The 21557-nt window shown below is 40.2% G+C and overlaps 1 protein-coding gene across 2 annotated transcripts in view; it reads left to right on the plus strand.

The window, feature by feature from the left end:
• Window positions 1-21557, plus strand: part of IGF2R (insulin like growth factor 2 receptor) — a 56173-nt gene that overhangs the window by 9500 nt on the left and 25116 nt on the right. For both annotated transcript variants that reach the window (XM_059842008.1, XM_059842009.1), the window contains exons 3-21: window positions 3614-3738; window positions 5404-5502; window positions 5903-6032; window positions 7045-7165; window positions 8260-8377; window positions 9830-9992; window positions 10139-10319; window positions 11057-11160; window positions 11541-11705; window positions 12385-12525; window positions 12883-13035; window positions 13902-14033; window positions 14407-14554; window positions 15923-16100; window positions 16654-16769; window positions 17168-17330; window positions 18838-19017; window positions 20043-20144; window positions 20991-21092. In XM_059842008.1, the coding sequence (XP_059697991.1) occupies window positions 3614-3738; window positions 5404-5502; window positions 5903-6032; window positions 7045-7165; window positions 8260-8377; window positions 9830-9992; window positions 10139-10319; window positions 11057-11160; window positions 11541-11705; window positions 12385-12525; window positions 12883-13035; window positions 13902-14033; window positions 14407-14554; window positions 15923-16100; window positions 16654-16769; window positions 17168-17330; window positions 18838-19017; window positions 20043-20144; window positions 20991-21092 (2621 nt within the window). The remainder of the gene's footprint in view (window positions 1-3613; window positions 3739-5403; window positions 5503-5902; window positions 6033-7044; window positions 7166-8259; window positions 8378-9829; window positions 9993-10138; window positions 10320-11056; window positions 11161-11540; window positions 11706-12384; window positions 12526-12882; window positions 13036-13901; window positions 14034-14406; window positions 14555-15922; window positions 16101-16653; window positions 16770-17167; window positions 17331-18837; window positions 19018-20042; window positions 20145-20990; window positions 21093-21557) is intronic.

Raw genomic sequence — 21557 nt, forward strand, 5'->3', positions numbered from 1 at the left:
TTTCAAAAGTTAAGCCATGAATATTGTTCAAGTGGGATATGTTTTTAACTACCCTGCAGTAAAGTGCGAAAACAAGGTCAGCAGTTAACATTGTCATTGAATTTTGGTTTTTCTATTGGTCAAATTGTCCAAGTTTTGTTCTTGCTCATGCCTCTAAATGCCTTGAAGCTTCATCACCATCACACTGAGTTTAGTGATAACCATGCTAATAGGTTATCAAACTTGTTTGTTAAAAAAAAAATTAAAAATCACTCCTAGTGAGAAAAGAGAAATCTCTCTGATCCAGGCCTAGGCAGGTGTAGACTCCTGGTTTCCTAAACCAGCTAAACCACATACTTGTCTTCAAGCAATCCAGATGACATGAGGTTATCTGTATGCCAAAGCTGTGGACTGAGGAAGGACATTTATTTCAGGGGAGAAGGGCAGTTTGTCAACTGATAAATTTTGTTAAGTAGTAAGCTTTCTTCAAATATGGGCTTAATCTGTTCTCTTCTTCATTCTTCTAGAAAAAAAAAATGCAATGCAAGCAATTGTTTTGTTTTTTAATTATTAGCTGTGCAAGGGATGACAGCTATAGGACTGTTTGTTGCTCCCAGCTTTGAGGGGTGTTTAGGCCATAAGCTCTGTGGCAGTAATCAGCCTGTATCCCAGGCAAGCCTTGTGGCTAATCTTAGCTATGTCAGTGACGTACCAGGGTTTGCATGGAGACCCCAAAGGCCTCTCCTCTGCACTTTTATTGATTAATCCTAGAAGTTTTCAAGGATAGGCAAATGTTTAGTTCATGAACATGAATGAGAATGGAAATGACATGGTAGTTATTTAACTTTTCAGCTTACCATGATACTTAGTGATTCGTGTGCCATGTAATTGGACTGCTCCTAGAAAATGTAGCTATTACTTTAAGTGTCTCTTAACCTGATGGTGGAATGTCCAGCTGCTGTAGGATGAGTGGACATGAAATGATAGCTGCCACCTAAATGCCACCTTCTCCTGGAAAACTTATTAGATACCTTCCATGAGTGCCTTTTTCCTGCTAAGTAGCTAAACAGATGGAGTCAATGAACAGAAGGTGTTGTGGACAGTGCCTTTGGTACTGATTTAGCACAACTGTGTAATGTGAAGTATTTGGTGCTAATTTCTCTGAACAGTACTAGATGGTTTGTAGTGTGCTTTGTGGAAGCAACAGATCTCTGAAAGCATGAAGAAACATGAGTGATGATTGTAGAGGGAGCTTGATGCTACTGTAAAAGTGGCTGCAGCTGTGGAAGGAAGCTGATCATGTGAGGGGCTGATAGTCCTTGCTCTGTGAGCAAAAGTGTGATGAGGCAGGCATGTGCCACTGAAGAGACTTAGTAAGACTTTTAGCAAGTTCCCAAACTAATTGTAAGCATGTGAGGGGGAAGAGAGCATACGTGTTGGCCTGTAGTAAACAGGATTTACTGGCTGAACTTGTTTTTTCTTGACTATTACTTTAACTGAGAAAATTGGAATCAGCTCAGAAGTGCCTTTAATGCAATGTACTGTGTTTTTAGCACAGAGAGAAGCTAGTGCTTACAGAGCATGAAGTCCTCAGATGGTGCAGCCATAAGTTCCCTGCTAAATGGGAGCTTGTAGCTGTATACATTTATAACTGGAGAGGTTTTAAGTCATGTGCATACTGTTACTATATACATCTCTTGCCTAGAAAGTTGTGTTGGCTTCCTTCTGCTAATCTGTGGAAGAAAAGAGGACACCTTGACAGTATCTCCTAAGCAATCATGTGATAAGTAACACTCTTGCTCTCAAAGCAGTATGTAGCTCTCATGTTTAAGACAAATGTGTGGCACTTTGGCTAGCGTCAGTGCTGGAAGCTGTAGAATCTGAAGATGGCCTTTTGATAATACAGGAAATAAAAAAGGCACAAATCACATGTATGATCTTTCTGCGCAGTTTTTTGGCTTCTGCTCCCCTTCTGTTCTATAGGCTATATTATGTGGGTGCAGTGTAGTTTTCCTTGCCTTAAGTGAGGAGGTAACAGGCTTGGCAAAGTTCCTACAAGTATGTTTTTTAAAATGAAACAACATTTGGCCTAGGTGCAAAGCTGCTATCTGCAATGATTCAGATTTGACTTACTTTCTCCCTAGTGTAGACATAAACTAAAATGGAAAAGGGGGAAGCTGATCCATGCTCACACTTTTATAGCATTTTCTGTAGTTCAAACCAACTCATTAATTAAAATCTACTTCCTTAAAAAAAAAAAACCAAAAAAAAAAACCCCACAGGCTAGAGTTAGCATGTAAGGTCTAAAAGCAATTGATGTTTAATATTAACCAAAATGGGCTTGAGCAGGAACATTTCAGTGGCCTGAGCTGGTGCTCAGCATGACTTGAAATGTGCTCCACCTTTCCTCTCCATGTCAAGTGCTGGGGAGGAGAGCAGTGTGCAGTGACAAAGCACTGCCCCTATTCGTCATGCAGCATGTGAGCTGTGCTAAAGGGGATGGGGGATTTGCACTGAGGCAGTGGATCTGTGCTGGGTTCGTCTGCAGAGTGCGCTAGTGCACGGGCACTTGTGTGTTCTTCATTAAGTAGATTAAGGATTAAGTGGAGCCAGCAATGTGCACTGCAGCCCAGAAAGCCAGCTGTATCAAAAGCAGTGTGGCCAGCAGGTGGAGGGAGTTGCTTCTGCCTCTCCTGTTCCTCTGGTGAGACCGTACCTGGGCTACTGTGTCCAGTTTTGGGGTCCTCAGCACAGGAAGGACATGCCTGTTGGAGCAGGTCCAGAGGAGGGTCACAAAAATGCTCACAGGGCTGGAGCACCTCTCCTGTTAAGACACAGTGAGAGAGTTGAGGTTGGTTAGCTTGGGGAAGAGACGACTCCAGGGAAACCTTATTGCAGCATTATAAGGACTTCTTATTGCAGGAGGCTTATAAGAAAAAATGAGGACTTAGCAGGGCCTGTCATTACAGGACAAGAGGTTATAATTTTAAACCAAAGGAGGGTAGATTCAGATCAGATATAAGGAATAAATTTCTTAGTGATGATGGTGGTGAGGCAGTGGAACAAGTTGTCCAGGGAGGTTGCAGATGCCCCATCCTGAAGATGTTCAAGGTCAGGCTGAACAGGGCTCTGAGCAACTGATGGAGTTGAAGATGTCCCTGCTTATTGCAGAGGGGTCCCTTCTAAACAAAAAACATTCTATGATAGACTCTCTCTCATCTTGTGCTGATGCTATTACTATAAATGGTATGAAGGCTGAGAAACTGATAAATAGAAACTCATAGGAGGAAAGAGTGAATTGTGATTGAAACTAGTTGGTAACAGCTTTCCTTGTTCCTTGGGAGGCGACTGGATTGTAGTAGCACCTGCTGTTGTACTTTTAATTTAAAAGGTGTTTGCTAAAAACCTTTAAGAAAGTACAAGTGTGGCCAGAAAGTCACATACTGTCTTAACTTGGATCTGATCTTCCAAATCAGAAAATCCTCAAAGATCTTTAGTTGTGCTGTCTTCAACTGGACTGGTATGTCTTGTGCTGCTCAGTGGCTGAAACTAGACCCTGTCTGTTGAGCTTCTATGAAGGTGTTGGATTATAACACCCTTTCCCCCCCCCCCCCTTCTCATTTTTAAACCCTAGGTGAATTAGCCTTGCAAAAAGTTTCTAAAAGTCTTCTGGAGCTCAACACTACACGTAACTGCTTGCAGCAAGGCAGTGAACACCAAATTCAAAGCAATATTAACTTCCTGTGTGGGAAAACACTGGTAAGTCTAAATAATGTGCTGTTATCTTCAATGGAAATGACAAGTAGTTCTGACTTGCTTTTTAAAGAGACTTGCTGTGCTTTAGGATGTACTGATTACTGAGCTTTACTGTTTAAAGAAGAGCCAGTTATGTTTTACTGTTAAGTTAAAAGTCATAATTTATTGTGGCTTTCAAAATTCAGTCCTGGTAGAAAATTGTTGCAGGTCTGCAGTTTAGCTCTGGTTATGGGCTCTTCTTTCTCTTTAATGTTTTTACATGATTGGCACTGTAGTATTTTATTAGCTTAATATGGAGGAATGAGTCAACAGTGTGCAGGGTACCATAACAGAGTGAGCTGTTGTTTAATTGTTGGCTGTGCCTTAGCTGTGAATCTGGCAGGACTGTTTAATATAACAGTATTGAAGAAAATGACTGACCTCTGTTGTGGCGCAGCATAGTTGACAGCAGTAAAAGCCTTAGGCTTGGTCTGCACACTGTTGAACTAACAGTGCTTATACAGCCAGCTGGGCTTCTGAGAAAATAGTTGTTTGTGAGAATGTGTTTTGAAGTATGATTGGAGATCCCTGAAAAGTTTCTAGGGGCCTGTGTGCATGCAGTTCATTTCAAAGTGCTTTTGGAGTTACACCCTCCACACACTTAACAGGTAGGAGAGCTCGCTACGGACTGTGATCAGTTCACATGTTTGTGTATCCGGGAGAGGTATTTATTGGTGCTGCTCTTGGCACTGACAATGCTATTGCACACCCCCTCTTGGAAATCCAGCCAATTCAAACAAAGTGCCAGTGCAGCAGAGACTTAAAAGCTTCTTGTTCTGTTTCAACAGATGACTCTTTAAACTAAATTAAAAATTATTGCTCAACTTCAACTGTAACACCAGATCATACTGATCTTTAGGCTTCTTCTGGTTAGCTCAGTTCTAATACATGTTCATCTCGTGACATAGTAAAAGGATTTTGTAATAGTGTCTGGAGCAACTTGTTTTGTCCCCTTTTGTGGCAGGGTTAAATGAGAGAGGTAATCAGTTTGTGTGCTAAACTGCTTCTACCTGAGGTGATGGAGAGCCAAGTGAGAAATTGTTATGTTTTCACTGAGAGACATTCAGTTGAACATCCAGTCTTGAACCATGGTAGAACCCCTATCTTGGAATATATACAAATGTATATAACATGAGCCTATAAACCTAGGCAGCTCAGGTCAGGGATATTCTTTCTGTGTAGCAGAAGAGGCTGCTAATCAGTTGTTTCTGTAGGATAAAAGGGGACTCATAAACCATACATTGCCTCATGGTGTTAACCTATTTATATGCATTTCTATTGATGTCTTTCTTTCTAGTAAGCAGATATGACTGGTGCTTCTGTCATTATCAGCTGACATAGTGAGCACTTCTAAAAGATGGAATACAGTTACTGCATATTAGGACTGGATATGTTGAGTATTGGTGCAGACTATGGATTTGGCATCCTGCATCTTCCTGAGTGGCCCAGCAAAGCTATTGTGTAACAATCTTCCTGTTAACAAGTGCCATTAAGAAATTGTATGCCCTTGTTCTTTGATGTGCTGTATTCTGTTTTTCTTAATCTCTTGAATAAGCTTCTTAATGTCTACAGATGTAAAATAAAATCAGTCTGTTTTTCAAAGCATTATTTTTTTCTTACTTAAAATAGGGTACCCCTGAATTTGTAACAGCAACAGAGTGTGTGCACTATTTTGAATGGAGGACCTTTGTGGCTTGCAAGAAAGACTTGTTTAAACCTGTGAAAGAGGTAATCTATGTACTATCCACGCAGAATTTACTCTTTACGTATGTGACAATTTTACTCTAATTACCTGCCCCCACCCCTGATTAATCTGAGCAACCTCCATAAACCTATGTTTTTCACAGGTATGTAAAGCATAAATGTTGGAAGTTGGTGGAGCTGAGAATTTTAAATAACTCCTGAACCTTTTCTGTGCATTGGGTGGTTGTTTATAGTAAAGCTCTTTTAAAAGCTGGAGCAAATGAGTCTAACTTTGGATGCCTCATTTTAATCAGCATGTCTAGCTTTGAGCTTCCAGAAGTAAAAAAACTCTTCCAAATACTAACTGGCCTTCATATATTCCTGCTCATAACTTCCCTCTACTTGTGTAGCATGGTTTGCATGTAATTTTTTGTTGTTGTTCTAGGTCCCTTGCTATGTGTTTGATGAAGATCACAAGAAACATGACTTGAGTCCTCTCATCCAAGTTTCAGGACACTACTTGGTGGATGATTCTGATGATGATTCCTTGTTCATAAATGTCTGCAGGGATATAGGTTTGAATGGTTGTTTATGTCATCTGTCAGTGTGTAAATTTCTTGTAAAGTGGTTCTATTGTCTCCATTAAGAGATGTCCTATGTCCAAAGATCAGTACTTCAAGACTTAGATATCTGTTTTGAACTCCTTACTCTCCAAGTATTGAGGTGCTCAGAGATAGGCCCCTTCTGGATGTGCAAGTACTGTTAGTACAGTTTAAGTCACTTTTTCTAAGTGGGAGAGGGCAGCTTGTCTTGTGTCTGTGTTTGCTGCCAAATAGGAGCAGTGTTGTTCAGAGGGGTTCATGTGCTCCAGGTTTATTCCTTTGGACTCCAGGTTGTTGCCCAGTTCCTGATAAATGTCCTGAGATACATCTAAGTGCATCTAAGCACTGTTTACGTGCTTACCTAAGTACTGGTGCATAGCTAGCACTTCACTCTCAGTTGAGAGCTGTATGTATAAGGAATTAAAGCAGCAAAAACACAGATTTGGAACTTGCTGAAAAGGTTCATTTAGCTGTATACTCCCACTTTGATTTTTACTTAGTAGTTAAATATGTGTTTTGTGCCCCTGTTAAGGGTTTAATGGTCCTAGTTTTCGTGAGAGGTCTATTCTTTTAAACATCTCACTAGTATGAAACTTTTTGCTCACAGCTTTTAATTAGATGGTTAATAAGAAACAAAGAAGGGGAGGAGTAAGGAGGAGTTACCCCTGACTTGGTTGGGGAGAAAAAAAAAAAATACTTGGCACACTTTTGGAAGTTTTCAAAGCCCCGTGTACCTAGCAGCTGTAGTAGCAACTAGCTGCAGCTATTTTTGTCAGGAAGGATGAATTCTCTGGTCCCGAACCAGGGCAGCACGGATTACCACCAGCACTGCAGGTTTTGTCTTGTCAGTTTTACATTCTGATGTAGCCTCTTTTTTAGAACTAACTTTTTCAGAAGAACCCACAGATGAAATGGCAAGATACTTCAGGTAGAGCAGGGCTTAGAAACTGAGTCCTATAACTTGTTTTCTATGTGCTATAACCAGGAGGTTCAAGTGGAGAGACCAGAAAGTGCCCTGCTGGCAGCGCTGCTTGCTTGTTACATGACGGTCTGGCATATGATGTTGGTCGTCCAAAGGAGCAGCTGAAGCTTCAAGACAAAGACAGGTATGCAATTTTTGTGGTAATACTTCTGTGGGCACTTCAGTCATCTGACCTGGAAACAACACTCTTGGTAACAGATGAGTCTCCTAAAATGTAACACTAATACCTCTTCTGTGTTGAAGCATTAGCAGAAAACTGTTCAGAAATACTGTCAGAGCAGTCTGTCCTGTGGTACTGCCATAACAGATCAGATTTTCTCCTTTGTTGTGAGAGACTCCTTTTTACAGAATTGCAGAACTCATAGAAGCAAGGGGTGATTGGTGCTCTCGGCCCACGGGCGGTGGGGTAAGATTTGATCCTGTCTACTGTGTGAGGGCCCACAGGCTAAATGCATTTGGCTCACTCTGCTCCCCAGAAGTACTTGAACAATTGGGAATAGGACCAGATGTTGCCTTTCTGTGGTGTGACTAATCTGCGGCCAGAATGTCACTGCTCTGGGAGCTGTTGTCTTCTGCCTGTTAAAATGCATAGAATAATAATGCATAGCTGGGAAGTTGTGGTGATCATCCTGTTCTCTCATCTTGCTAATTTTCTCCCTGTCAGATAATTACCATGTTTTATTCTCCTTCTCCTGCTTCACCTGATCTGGCCTAGTTGCCTTGCTCCTGTCAATTTGCCAATGAGTTCATTTTGCTGTTAATTCTGAAGGCAGAATGGAAAGAGTTTATATGTAGAGAGGTGATAAAGTACAGGAATGTGGCAAAACTTGAGTGGATACCACTTTCAAAAGTTGCAAGAACATTTGCCACTTCTGCTCTCCAGCAGTATTTTGAGAGCAAAACTGCGATTATCATGTGTTGCTGTGATTATCAGCTAAATTCTTGCTACAATATGAGTCACAAGGCATTCAGCAGTCTTAAGTAGAGTACCAGAAGATACTGTAATAAGTAATTTTGCTGGTACTATTTTAATTTTTATTTTTAATTAACTCTTTAGATTAAAGAAATGAGGATCTCCCTAAAAGTTGCTTTCAGGAGCAGGACTGCATTGGTATATTCTGTTGAAGTGTCTAGCAAAGACTGAGCATTTCAAGAATATCCTTCTTCTGCAGAGTGTGGTGTCTTATGTCTTTTTGGTTTGTTGTTTTCTATTTCTAGGTTTGTATTGAGTTATGAGAGACAATACAAGCATGATGAAGAAAGGCCAAGTTTCTGCCTAGGCCACAATCCAGCAGTGACAATCACTTTTGTTTGCCCATCAAAGAGGGGAGAAGAGGTAACTTCAATGTTTTAGTTTGTGTTAACTGGTTGGTATTTAACTTTTGTTTCATTATTTATTTTTATTCAGATCTGAAGAGAGTGTAAGTATTTCTGGCTTGTAGCTTGTAAAGAGTGTGAGATTCTAGATGTACTCTTAAAGTCTTCTAGAACTTAAGAAATAATAAGAACCTGAATAGAATTTCCCTAGGAGTGTGTTGTCTCTTGTATTGGTGCATTTGGTTGTTGCTTTACAGGGGGCAACAAGGGTTCAAGGGTTATCTCTAAGCATAGGATGGATTTAATGTAGAGTTAATCCTGGGCACATTGGCACAGAAGTTTGCTTGCTAATGAGCACTCTTCCTCTTCAGTCAAGCTGGGCATGCTTATAGCTGTTGACTATTACTTGGTTTCTTTATTAATGTGTTCTTCCTCCGGTAAAAAATGTAGCTAGTAAGTGTCACTGCATGGCAAGAGTCTGTCACGTACTAAGCAGGCTCATGAATTCTTTTTAACTTTAACTAAAATCTGTAGTGTTCAGCAACAATTCGGTTTGTGCTGGACAAACACAGTTTGTTTTAGCCTAACTTGCAATGTGATGGTCGCTTCAAAGTAATGCTGGGTAATTTCAACAACCTATGCTCCTTGAATTGGGCAATTGCTAATGCTCTGCCATTTCATATAGTGATGCTTTTCATTGCAGGCTAGTGAAGAGGGAGCTCTTGTCTGGCTGATTTTTGGTTTAATGTCTAGTCCCTCCTATGACCTAGATAGGTACCACACTTCACTCTTGTTGTTGCTGAAATAAACCTGGCTCTTTTCTACTATCACTTTGTACTACCTTGCTTTAGCTATGCACTCTTGTAGGATGAGTAGTATTACTGATGATACTTGTGCTTGCAACTTACCTCATACCTGTGTATCTGCCAGTTGTTCCAGTGGATGGCAGAAATACAGATTTATGAAACAATTTGTATTTCTAATGTTTCACTTTAAAGTGGGGAAAACCAAGACTGTTGCTTCTCCCAGATGTGCAGAAATATATCACGACAGAAAACTCATCTGACAGAATTGTTGGCTAAAGAGTTCTCAAATATCTCTATTTTGGTTTGGACTGAGGGAATCAAAGCTGCTAAAACACCAGTGTCTAAAAGTCTGCTTTGCCTTCAGAGAGCATTTGATCTCTCTTTCCTGCATTGAGGACTTCTCTGAGGCAAAACCAATCCAAGCTTAGTCCATTTGAGCTCACATCTTGGCTTTTTCCAGCACATTAAGGAAAAGTACATTTATAAGACCTGTTTTATTTCTTCCCAACACCTGTTTCTGAGAGGCCAGAAACAATGTTTGCACTTCTTTAGTATTAAAGGTGAAGTATTGTTACTGATCTTAGCAGAGTGTGATACTGTTGCTTTAGAGATTATAGTTCAAGTAAGTCTACTTATAATTTAATTTCTGTTCACTTCTGTTTTAGAGTTCAGGTCCCAAACTTACAGCAAAAACAAATTGCCGGTATGAAATTGAGTGGGTTACTGAGTATGCCTGTCACAGGGACTACCTGGAGAGTAAGAACTGTCGTCTGACTAATGAGCAGCATGATATCTCTATTGATTTAAGTCCACTTAATCAATTTTCAGGTAAGCTCAGTGTCTTTCTTTTGTTTTTGTGGTTTTTACTAGCCAGTGTTGCATTTCCTTATTTAGTGACAGTAAAAATGTCCTATGTTTGGAGTTTCATGTCTGTTGTGATGTGTGTTAAAACACATTTTTTTTTATTCATTCAGAATATGTCACACCATATGCAGCCAAAGATGACAGAGAGGAGTATTACTATTACTTGAATGTATGTGGGAAAACCACTGCAGGTAACTGCAAGGACGATACAGAATACATTTCATCTTGCCAAGTAAAAGTTTCAAATAACCAGCAAAAAGTGGCAGGAAGATTTGCAAACCAAACCCTAAGGTGTGTAAATGCTCTTCAGCCCTGCTGACTGGTCTGATTGGTCCGTTTCCTGCTTTGATGCTTACTTACTTGTCACGTAATCAACAATTGATACAAAATGCAAGCATTTTTTGTCACTTTTTTTGTCAGGAAAACTGTAACAGTATAGCAGGATAGCATTAGCAAACCAAGGAGTTGGTGAGGTTGGCAGAGGTCATTGGCTAGACAGGCAGACTTCCACTGACTTTGTTGTCCCCATTGCAGATTGTGGTGCCCTGCCTGTTGTCCTCCTTTTACATGTTTTACATGTAAAGCCGTATCAGAAGAAGCTCATTCCCAAGTGGCATTATAGGGATAATAGTTTGCATGAGATTGCAAAGCAGAGATTAATTCATGTGGATATGATATTCCATTTTGTCTGCGACAGGTTTGTTGCAGTGATCTTCTAGGAAGTTTGACTTCCTCCTCTTGCAGAAACAGCCACACAATAAACTAATGGGAATAAATATCCCACCATACCTAGAGGAGTTTTAGAGCATTCTTTAATTTCTATAGAAATTAATGAAAAGTGATCAGAAAAATCAGTGGATGCAAGCCTTCATTGCTGTAGAAATGTCATTACTGATGTTGAACTAGCATTTGTTTTCCCTTGTAGTGGGACAATTAATAATTGAACAAGAATGTGACTTCTGTTAGGTGAAGAACACTGTGTGATTGTCTGACCCTATATTTCTGTCTAAAACTGACTTCTTCCTCAGATACTCTGATGGGGATCTCACTTTAATTTATCCAAATGGGGATGCATGTAGTTCCGGCTTTCAGAGAATGACTGTCATAAACTTCGAGTGCAACGAGACAGCAGGTGAGTTTAACAAGCTGTGACAGCTCTGCTCAGGGTTTGACTCCCATGCTTGCTAGTAGATCTTATGCTCAAATGAATGCTTGCTTAGAGCCACAGCTAACACAAGAAATAAATATTGCTACATCAAGCAGTAATTTTGATGGCTGGCAGGATGTGCTGTGTAGTAGCACTGCAAGTCTAAATTTACACTGATGATTGAGAAGATGGGAGTATAAGAGTCTTTTTTTTCTTAGCCAACGATAAAAAAACAGAAACGGAAGTCCTCTGCAGCAAAAGGACTTTTTGTCTTCCTTGCTCATTGCTAGTCCTCAAGTCTCCTTGCTTTTTTCCCCTTCCCCCACTAGAAGGCTCATATGTGTTCATCTGTTTTCCATGTTAAGGTAATGATGGTAGAGGCACTCCAGTATTCACCGGTGAAGTTGACTGCACGTATTTTTTCACTTGGGATACAAAATATGCATGTGTTAAAGAGGAAAAAGATCTCCTCTGCAGAGTTACTGACAAGAGAAAACACTATGATTTGTCACCTCTTATCCGCAGTTCAGGTATGGCAATAAAAACTAGCTTTCAGTTTCTTCTGCAGTCCTGAGTTTACGTGCCATCTCCAGTGCAATTCTTTAGCTGAGTATTAGCCAGCTTTTGTTGTTCTTAGTCAATTTCTGGGATGCTTGTGTTTGCTTCCCTCATTCCAAACAGACTGAGCGCCTTAGCCACCATGTCCATAACTGCCTTGGTTGCTGCCATCATAGGTGGTTTTCAGTCACAGAATCACAGTTTGGGTTGGATGGGGCCATTAAAGATCATTTAGCCTGACTCCTCTGTCGTGGACAGGCACACCTTCCACTAGACCAGTTTGCTCAAAACCCTATCCAGCCTGGCCTTGAACGCTTCCAGGCATCCCCCATCTCTCTGGGCAGCCTGAGCCAGTCAGGATCCACCATGGCTCAGCAGCTTCCACCCAGAGGCTTGTGCAAAGGAGATACCATTGGACCCATCCAAAAATGGCAGGATTTGGCAGCTATGGCTTCAGGGGACTGATCTAGGTGGTAATCTCAGCTGGTGGGGGAATGGAGCTGAAATCAGGGCTTCTGTGTGCTGGGGTATGCTCTGAAGGAGAGGTCATCACACAAATGTGGGGTGCCCTATAATAAAAGGCATTTTGACATAGAGTTGCTGAAACAATTTAGCCAGATGACTTGTTCTTAACAACCCTCTATATTTCAGAGTCAGCCCAGAACTGGGAAGCTGTGGATAGTAGCTTTTCAGAGGTAGGAAGGAAACATTACTACATCAATGTCTGCCATAAGGTGTTGAAGAGAGGAGGAGCTTTCAGCTGTTCAGATGGTGCTGCTATTTGCTCTGTAGGTGAGTCGGGTTTTTGTTGGTGGTGTTTTTGGAGTTTTTTTCAGTTCACTGTTTTTTTTAAGCCTTTGAAGGCTTGGCACTTCCTGAGCAAATGGGTTTGGTTGTCCTGAGTGCCTTCATTTATTCAAGGGAACAGAAGTTAGGAGCATGGTTTTTTTTGTGATCTCAGAGACACTTGAAGTAAGAATGCACAGCTTTTTCTAATTAAAGAACCACAGGCTTAGCAGCATGGTTTGGCAAGGTAAAATCAAACTCCTAATGATGTTTTTTAATTAGACAAGTGGAAAGTCTTAGTATCTAACAGAAGCTTCACTTCTTTTCAGAGAAACAAAAGTTCTGTATTTACTGTTTTTACAGATAAGCAAAACAACAGTAAGAATCTTGGAACATTTGTATCTTCTCCAAAAAAGGTTGGAGAAAATATTCAACTTATCTATTCAAATGGAGACAGCTGTCCTTTCAAAGAAAGAGAGAAAATCCAAACTGTCATCACTCTAATATGCAGACCAGGTGAGAACATCGACACCCTTTTCATTGATCCAGTTAAAAACTGAAGGTCATCTAATAAGCCCAGACATAAGTGCTAAATATTAGCATGTGCTTTTGTCTTCTGTCTCTTTCTATGCAAAAGCTTGAAGCATCAGGGTTTGTTTACTAGGATGATGGCAATGTAATTGCAGGTATTTAGTTTACCTTTTATGCAAGTACTCTTTAAAAACTCTTGAAATAAGATTCTTCCAAACATGATTAAAGTGTGCTTAAGTGTTTAAAACTCCACAAATATCTGGAAGCACTTTCTTTCTCTAGTTGTCTTGATGGGAAAGAGTAGTTCTGAACTGAGATCAAATACTTAAGCCTTCTTTTCCAATAAATATGGTTTGTATCTAAACTGCTGGCAGTTTATGAAAGGCAGAAACATTTGCAGAAGTTATATTGTTCATGTTGATTACAATAGCCTGCTAGTTAACTATCTCCCAGGAAAGTAGAAAACCTGTGTTCCCTTACCTCACCCTGAGGAACTTGGGACTTCCAAGTGTGCTGGCTGTTAGGATCAGATTATGCACTATTTGCTAATACAGCTGTTGCTTTATAGTAAAATACCAGTTTTGTATATCAAACTAGACATTTTTTCAAATATTGTGATAGTTCTCAGGAGCAGATTGAGCTCTGCGCCTTTACTTCTGGAGCAAACTTTTATTTTTGTGAAGGAGGATGCAAAGACTGTAATAAATTGTTTTGGTTCCATTTTCAAATAAGAGGTACTTTAAAAGTTACCTTGGCTTTTGAGGAGAAATTAGTTTCTTAGGTGTAGATTCCTAGTTCCTGTTGGCAGCCTGGCTGTCTGTATGTGTAACACATTGCTCTTGTGATACCAGGTGATCTAGAAAGTGCTCCAATCTTGATGGCAGAGCGTGAGTGTTCATATGCATTTGAGTGGTATACTGCTGCTGCGTGTGTTCTGTCTAAAACTGAAGGAGATGACTGTCAGGTGTCTGATCCTCAAGCAGGTATGTATTTCTGTTCAGCAAATCAAAAGGTCATTAGGGATAGAACTTATGGCGCAGCAAGTAAGTCCTTATGATACCCGAGAGCAAAGTGAGTTCAGCCAGAGTTTTAAGTACGTGCATATGGAAGATCAGAACAGCATGAGCTTAATACTCCCCAGTGAATGTAGGAAAATAGATGCAATGTGTATTTTACTGAAGTAGATATCTCTGTATAAAAAACCATGCTTTTACTTTGTCCACCTTATTTCTGGAACAATAATTATATAGATGGAGACTTAGCTGTGGGAGGTGAACTAGCCATGTGACTGAATCAAAACCTGTGAGAGATATCAGGACAAAATCGAACTGATACAGTTTATTCCTTCCTGATCAGGCTTCTCTTTTGATTTATCACCTCTGGCCAAGGCAAAAAGTTTCTATACAGTTACTACTGAGGAGTACTTGTTTTACATAAGCGTGTGTGGCAGTCTGCCTGACGACCAGTGTCACACAAAATCGGCAGCTTGCCAAGTAGCACAAAGGTGAGTAACTCATTCCCTTGTCTGTAAGGGAAGATCTCTTGTTGCATGATGTGTTGTTGTCGGTGTGCAACAATGAACAATTTGCATGGAAAGTAATTACTGGGCTACCTGTAATAGAGTCAGATAATTAGCAGATAATTTGCAGTAGTTACACTGCCAGCTGTTTCAAGCCAAATGCACATATATGTAATCTTGCTTACAGCTAACTTGTGAGATGGAATGTGCCCATTGCTCTGCCTTTTGTTATCCATAGGGACTGTAAACTCTAGATTAACTGCTGCAGCTGTATTAAGGCAGCCTATAATCCAGAGACTGAGGGTCAGCTCTGTTCCAAGAGCTGGCCTAAAGAATGTGAGCTTGCTGCACTTGGGTTGAGCAGGGGCTGCCTTAGGTAGTGGTGAAGCCCAGATCTTGAATGTTGTACCATATGGCCTCAGGTTGTGCCAATGGATGTTTAGATAGTAGGAAAAATTTCTTCATGGAAAGGGTTGTCAGACATTGAAGCAGGCTGCCCAAGGAAGTGGTATAACTGCCATCCCTGGAAGTGTTCAAAAAATGTATGGGTATGGACTTGAGGACATGGTTCAGTGGTAAAGATTTGGTGGTGGTGGTAAGTTGATGGTTGGACTTGATCTGGGAGGTCTTTTCCAGCCTTAACAATTTTATGATCTCCCTTACTAAATGGGCTGTTCCAGGTATGGTCCCAGTGTGTTCTGCTACTCTGATAGCATCACTGCTTTTGCCTCTTACAAACTATGTCTGAGGTAGCATCAGAAAGACTTGTGCATTTCAGGTACCAGGTCAGCCTGCTGCCAGAGATGGGGTACTTGGCTCTGAGTTACTGTCCAGCCAAGGACAGTTCACTGCAGACCCTGGAAATGTTCTTCAGAGGAAGACTGTCGAGCTAGGTGTGATTAGAGTCAATGTTAAGTCAGTGAAGAAACACTCCTGAACCAAAGCTGATACCTAGCAGAGGGCTGTTGTGCAGTGCTAGGTCTTCATTGCCCATATGTAATTGGATGAGGCCAATTTGACCCCAAGATGAGGGTGTCTGCAGTTTGACTTCCACTTTGGAGAATGAGAACTTGATGGTATTGTCAGCCTTTTAGAGGAGTATTCAAGTTTTCTAGATATCTTAGCAATATGTAACTTCCTTTCCTTTTCAAAGGAGGACATCTGTTCATGTTTTAAGTTTCCTTTTGGCAGCTTTCTTTTTATCCCAGCTCACTGAGATCTAATCAACCTTATTTAATTATTATGCCTTATTATGGTGTCTTGTATAAACTTACATGGTTTTTATTTGTAAGACTTCTCTTAGAGACAATTTTGCATTCTGTTCACTCTCGAAACTGACTTTTTATTTTCTAGGAATAATCAGTCTTGGAGTCTTGGACTGCCCAGTTCCAAACTTTCCTATTATGATGGCCTGATACAGTTGATCTACAAAAATGGTGCAGCATACAACAATGAGAATAAAACACAGCGCTCTACCCTTATAACTTTCCTGTGTGACCATGGTGCTGGAATAGGTCAGCCTGAGTATCAGGTAAGTTCTGTATGAAGAAAGGAAGGATCTCCATCCTAAAATACTGACAACAGCTACTAGGTCAGTACAAGCAGGGTGTTGTGTGGAAATACCCAGTATCTGAAAAGCAGACTAAAATAAATAGTTATTTCTCTTGGTATATTTGACTCTTGTTGCAGCCATAAAGCTTTCCTAGACCAGTGATCAGTAAGCTGTTTACCTGAATCCAGATTCTTACCTCACTCTCCTCTAGTCCCTCAGCCATGTAATTAGTAGTGCTTTTGATTGTCTTGTATTTCTGGGAAAAAACCAAACTAGCTGAGAAGTAACTGATGGTAGGACTGTGTACACAGCAGACAGTGGTTTAACAGAACCAGAGCAGCTTTTTTGGCAAGAGCATTTTTGGTGACACAGGGAATGACAAGATCTATAACAAAACAGACCAACACAAATCAGTCTGAGAAGATATATCCCAAAACCAAGAGGAGATACCAAGCTTGACGTATAAAGGAGTAGCTGTGAGTCACAAAGTTGTCAGTGTGAAAAACCTCTTACCTATTCTGCTCATTTGTAGAAAGAAGATAACTATACCTACAACTTCAGGTGGTACACTGAACATGCTTGTCCAGAAATTCCACTGGAATGTGTTGTGACAGATCGCAACACCATGGACCAATATGATTTGTCAAGGTAGGAAAGTGACACATGCAGTGTAACTTAGCTATTCTAGTTTGGTATTCTGGCTGATAGTTCTGGCTGAAGTTGGTTTCCTGTGTAGACAGCACCAGAAGCTTCACCTGTTGTGATGGTCTTAACTGTGCAAGTATGTTGAAATCCGTCTAGAAGGTTGGCTTGCCTCCTAGGATGTAAACTGACTTTTTGGGATGGTTTTGCTTATAAAAACATATTACCTTGTCAACTATGCTCTGTGTCCTAGGAGTATTCTTTCTAATTGTAGCAGTTAAAAATGAGGGGGAGAAGTTAGTCGGGAATGCCTTAGGGTTGCTCTGTTTCTTGGGACTGAGAAAGTTGGAGAGAGTCCATGAAGCGTGTGTGTCCTTAGAGCAGAACTTTCTCTTTCTGCTCAGATTAGCAAAATCTGAGAAGAGAGGTGAAAACTGGTATGCCATGGATAATTCAAGACCGAGTGAGCGCAAGAAGTACTACATAAATGTCTGTCGACCCCTGATTGCTGTCCCAGGATGTGACCGGCGAGCATCTGTCTGTCAGATGGAGTATAAGCATATTTCTGTGAGTACCCTTTCCATCCCAACTCAGAGCTGGTTTGCCACGTGAGTGAGACTAAAACAGACACAAGTGAGATTAAAACAGCCATGTGAATTCTGACTCCTTGTGCAAAGGGATATTCTGTGTACCGTAATGATTGCATAACCATAGCAAAATGATAGAGCTCCTGTCCACCTTTTCAAATAACAAAGCTTTAATTTTTACAAGTGTGCCAATGTCGTGTTTGACACTCATGATTTTTTGCCCTGTGTTTCAGAGGCAGACAAACTGCATCTCTTTTGTATGAATTTCTGGAGTCTCAGAGACTGCTAGGAATACACATTTCTTTAGGAACAGGCTGTCCTCCTGGATATTTTGTCATGCTTCTGGCTTGTTTTAGATGGAGCTGTGGAAAAAATTTATTTAAAGATTCTTTGTTGTGTCCCTGCCCTCACTGAGCTTGCTTTGGATCTGAAGAGTAGATTAGGTAGATGTTGCCAAGCAAATAAAAGAAGAAACAATGCTGGTGGTTGTTATGGGCTTCTACTTCTGTATTGCCCTGAAGTATAACATTTTATCATGGAAGTGATAGCAGCTGACAGGCTGAATTGACCCGTTGCCCACTGCCTGACTTCATTGCTGCTCAGAGCTGTAGGGAAAGCTGAACTAGAGGCTCACCCAGCCGTCCTAGTTCCTTCTATCAAACAGAGACAACACCTTCCCCTCTTACTGTTAAAGGGGATGTGTTAGTGACTGAAGCCAGTCATTACCAACGCAGCACTTGAGAGATAATTATTAGTCATTCCCTGTGCTTGCAATAAGCCTTGTTGTGCAAGACTGCTTCCTTTACATGTAGAGACACTTTAGGGCTTTATTACTTCACTGCTTGAGATAGTGGAGTAAAAGGTGAGCACATTGGGTCAATCTGAAGAGTTGTTAAAAAAAAAAGTTAAAGGGCAGAAGTCTGTGGACAGCTGTTTTGGAGGGATATTCTTCAGTTTCTTGCTGCTGTTGACTTAAAGTAGTTTCTTAAAACTAGGAAACACCAGATATGTTGAAGTGACGATGACTTCAGACTTTGGTAGTAGCACCTATTGTTTTTCTAGGGCTCAGTTTCTGTCACTGTTTTTTAGCATTAGCTAAACATGGCAGATTCCTAAAGTCAATGCTGAGAACATTGGAGGCTTCCGCATATTGTTTTAAAGAGCTCTACAATAAATTCTACCTACTGCAGAAGACATAGGCCTCCCTAAATTGCTAAGCTGTGTAGTCCAGGAGAGGCAGATGGGTGTTCTAAGGTACTGCAAGCACTTTATTGTACTAAAAATAAAAACAACAAAAATGAAACCATACCTGGTTGTGGAGGTTGTCTGTTAAATAAGTGAAACTTGAATACAGAATGGGAGAGAAATGTAGAGGTATCTCTATAACTTTTTTATTTTCAAAGCTCTCAACCTTTGTACTAGGTATCTTCTTTTTGGATGTATTTATTTCTTTTTAAAGTTGTTAACATGCTCTTCTTTATTTTTAGGCTTCTTATTCTGAAGTCACCTCTATTAGTAATCTTGGTGTTGCTAGCAAAGAGCTAGTAATTGAAAGACCTGGACATGTTTCTCTAACCTATGCAAATGGCTCTGTGTGCATCAATGCTGATGGAAAGACAACTCCTTACACCACCACCATCCACTTTGTCTGTTCCAGGGGCACTCTTGTAAGGACAAATAATCTTCCAGTTGTTATTTCATCATAGTAGGTTTCTCATCCTATAACATGAAGCCACATGAAGATGTGTAGTATATAGCAGATTCGTGGCAAGGGAGACTGCTTGAAGGTTTAAAATTGTAGAACCAAAACTGATTTAGGTGCTAGAGGAGCAAGTGTCTGAGTATTTTATGATAAACAAGAACTAGAAAAAAACTAACGGTCTTGATGAACAGTAGTATTTCAGACTAGTCTAATTAGCATGAAAAATACGTGAGTACTTAAAACAGCAAACATTGTGGATGCTCCTACGTGGAAAAATATTGTAATGTGCATCTCAAGCTTAGGTTTTGCATTCTCCATAGATTGTTGATTCTAGAGTACTTAAATCTATAGAGCTTTTTGGGCTACAACTCCACATACTGCAGATTAGATTGAGGGGATTTATTAGACATAAGCTTGCGTAGACTTGTTCTTCCTGGTTTTGTGAATCTGCAGGTCTTGCTCTCCCCTTACCCAAATGATCTTTAGCCCAAGAGGTGTGGTGAAAAAATCTGTGACATGGAGCAGTTATGAACTGCTTTGCTTTTGTCTGAAGAACTGACATGAAGAGAACATAATTAATATTCCTGTTACCTTGTTACCTCACCTAACAGATTTCTGTTGCTTTACTTTTGCCTTTTTTTTTTTTTTTTAAATTATGGACTTTGAGGAGTTTTGGCATATAATGCAAAGCTTAGACTGATACGAGATCTAGTTATACATGTCTAGATTAAATATTGACTTTAATCTGAGTATTTGGATGTCAAATTCAGTTCTTGGCTAATGCTTGGTCACATGGTAAATGTTTAACTAGAATAAGTTTTCACTAATGACCTTCAAAATAAATCGAGGAGAGGGAAGTGGGGTGGAAATTGTGTGCCTTTGTAGTGAAGTCTTTTAGAAGAACCTGGCAGTTTCTCTAAGGGGGAATCTCAAACATGACAGTGTTAGCTATTACACTTACTCTGGTCTTCCTTTGCAATCTGTTTCCAGAGTAGCAGCCCACGGTTTATAGCTATTCTGGATTGTGTGGCCACTTTCTTATGGGAAACTGAGGCTGCTTGTCCAGTAAAGGAAACAAAAGATGATTCTCAGGTGAGAAAGGGAGAATGTAAATCGTATTTGTAGTCTCAATGTTCAATGTTTTTTTCTAGTACTCTTGGTTTCTCTGTTTAAATGGCTCTTGAAGAAAACTACCTAAAGTGAAGTCTTAAGTTGGTTATGATGTAGTCTTGTGATATCTTAATGTTTGATTTTTGAAGTGTTTCTGAAAAGTCTAACTTCTGACCAAAATACTCAGGTGCTTTCTCTTGAGAACAGTTTACTTCCTCTTGAATGCTTCATTTAATGTTTCATTCCCTTGCTATGTTGCTAGTAAAACTGAGTTTATATGTATGGATATGTAGTGTCCTTGTTTTCTGCATATCATCAGATGAGACTTTTCTTTTTTCACACTAAACCCTGAGATTAGCTCAGTTGTTCAGAGCATGGTGCTGATAACACCAAGGTTGATCCTGTTTGATCCTCGTATAAGCCATACATTAAGCAGTTGGACTCAATGATCCTTGTGGGTCCCTTCCAATGCAAAATATTCTGTGAAATCTACTCAGTTGCTTCTGCTTTATAAGTCTCAACATAAACACAGTAGTGTGAAGACAGCCCTCAGTTAAAATTTCCTTGCTCTTAGCTAATGTGATAGATGCCATCTGTTAAATTCTGCTTTCGTATGTTGGTGTGGCTGATATCAGTGGACAAAAAGAATTTAACAAATGTACAAAAGAATTGAACGAAGCTATTGCCAGAGCTGCTTTCTGGTGTTCTGGTATGCAGGGTAGGAATATGTCTAAATCACTGCTTTGATTCTTGAAGTGAGTTAGAGGTAAAATCTAAACAGGAGAAATGAAGAAGAAGAAAGTAATTTTGTTGTATTTTTTTTTCCAGTCCTGCTCTGTGCGAGATCCAAACACTGGCTTTGTGTTCAACCTGCAGCCATTAGCTTCTGAGCAAGGGTATACAGTTACTGGCAATGGGAAAACGTTCTCAGTAAGGATTTTGACTGCATTATATGTTGCTTGAGTGCTGTTGCTGCATTTTTTTGTTTTGCATAGTGATCTAGGGGAGCTTTCACTCAGTCCTCTTAAGAAGTATGAGTTGGCAGGAAAACAGTGTGGTTGAGGGAAGGAATGAAAGATAAATTCATTTGTCTTATATGGTCTTGAAAGCATTAAACTTCTAATTCTTGGAGAACATGAGGTAGCCACACTTTGAGGCTGCCTTTTTGAGGTGATTTTTCCCCTCATGGTCTCTGTTGTGTACTACCAATTTATCTGCTGATTCTGAAGAAATTGACAGGGAAAGCCCAGAAAGGGATTTAGTCTGTCCATATCAGTGTTTTTAATGTAATCTGCATGTGTCAGTAATCCTAGGCTGTCATAGATAAAAGCTTTGTAGTATCTTTAGGCCAAGAATAAACATGCTGAACCACATCCTTTACTTCTAGTGGGGAGA

Source organism: Haemorhous mexicanus, chromosome 3, assembly GCF_027477595.1.
Source record: "Haemorhous mexicanus isolate bHaeMex1 chromosome 3, bHaeMex1.pri, whole genome shotgun sequence".
NCBI lineage: Eukaryota > Metazoa > Chordata > Aves > Passeriformes > Fringillidae > Haemorhous > Haemorhous mexicanus.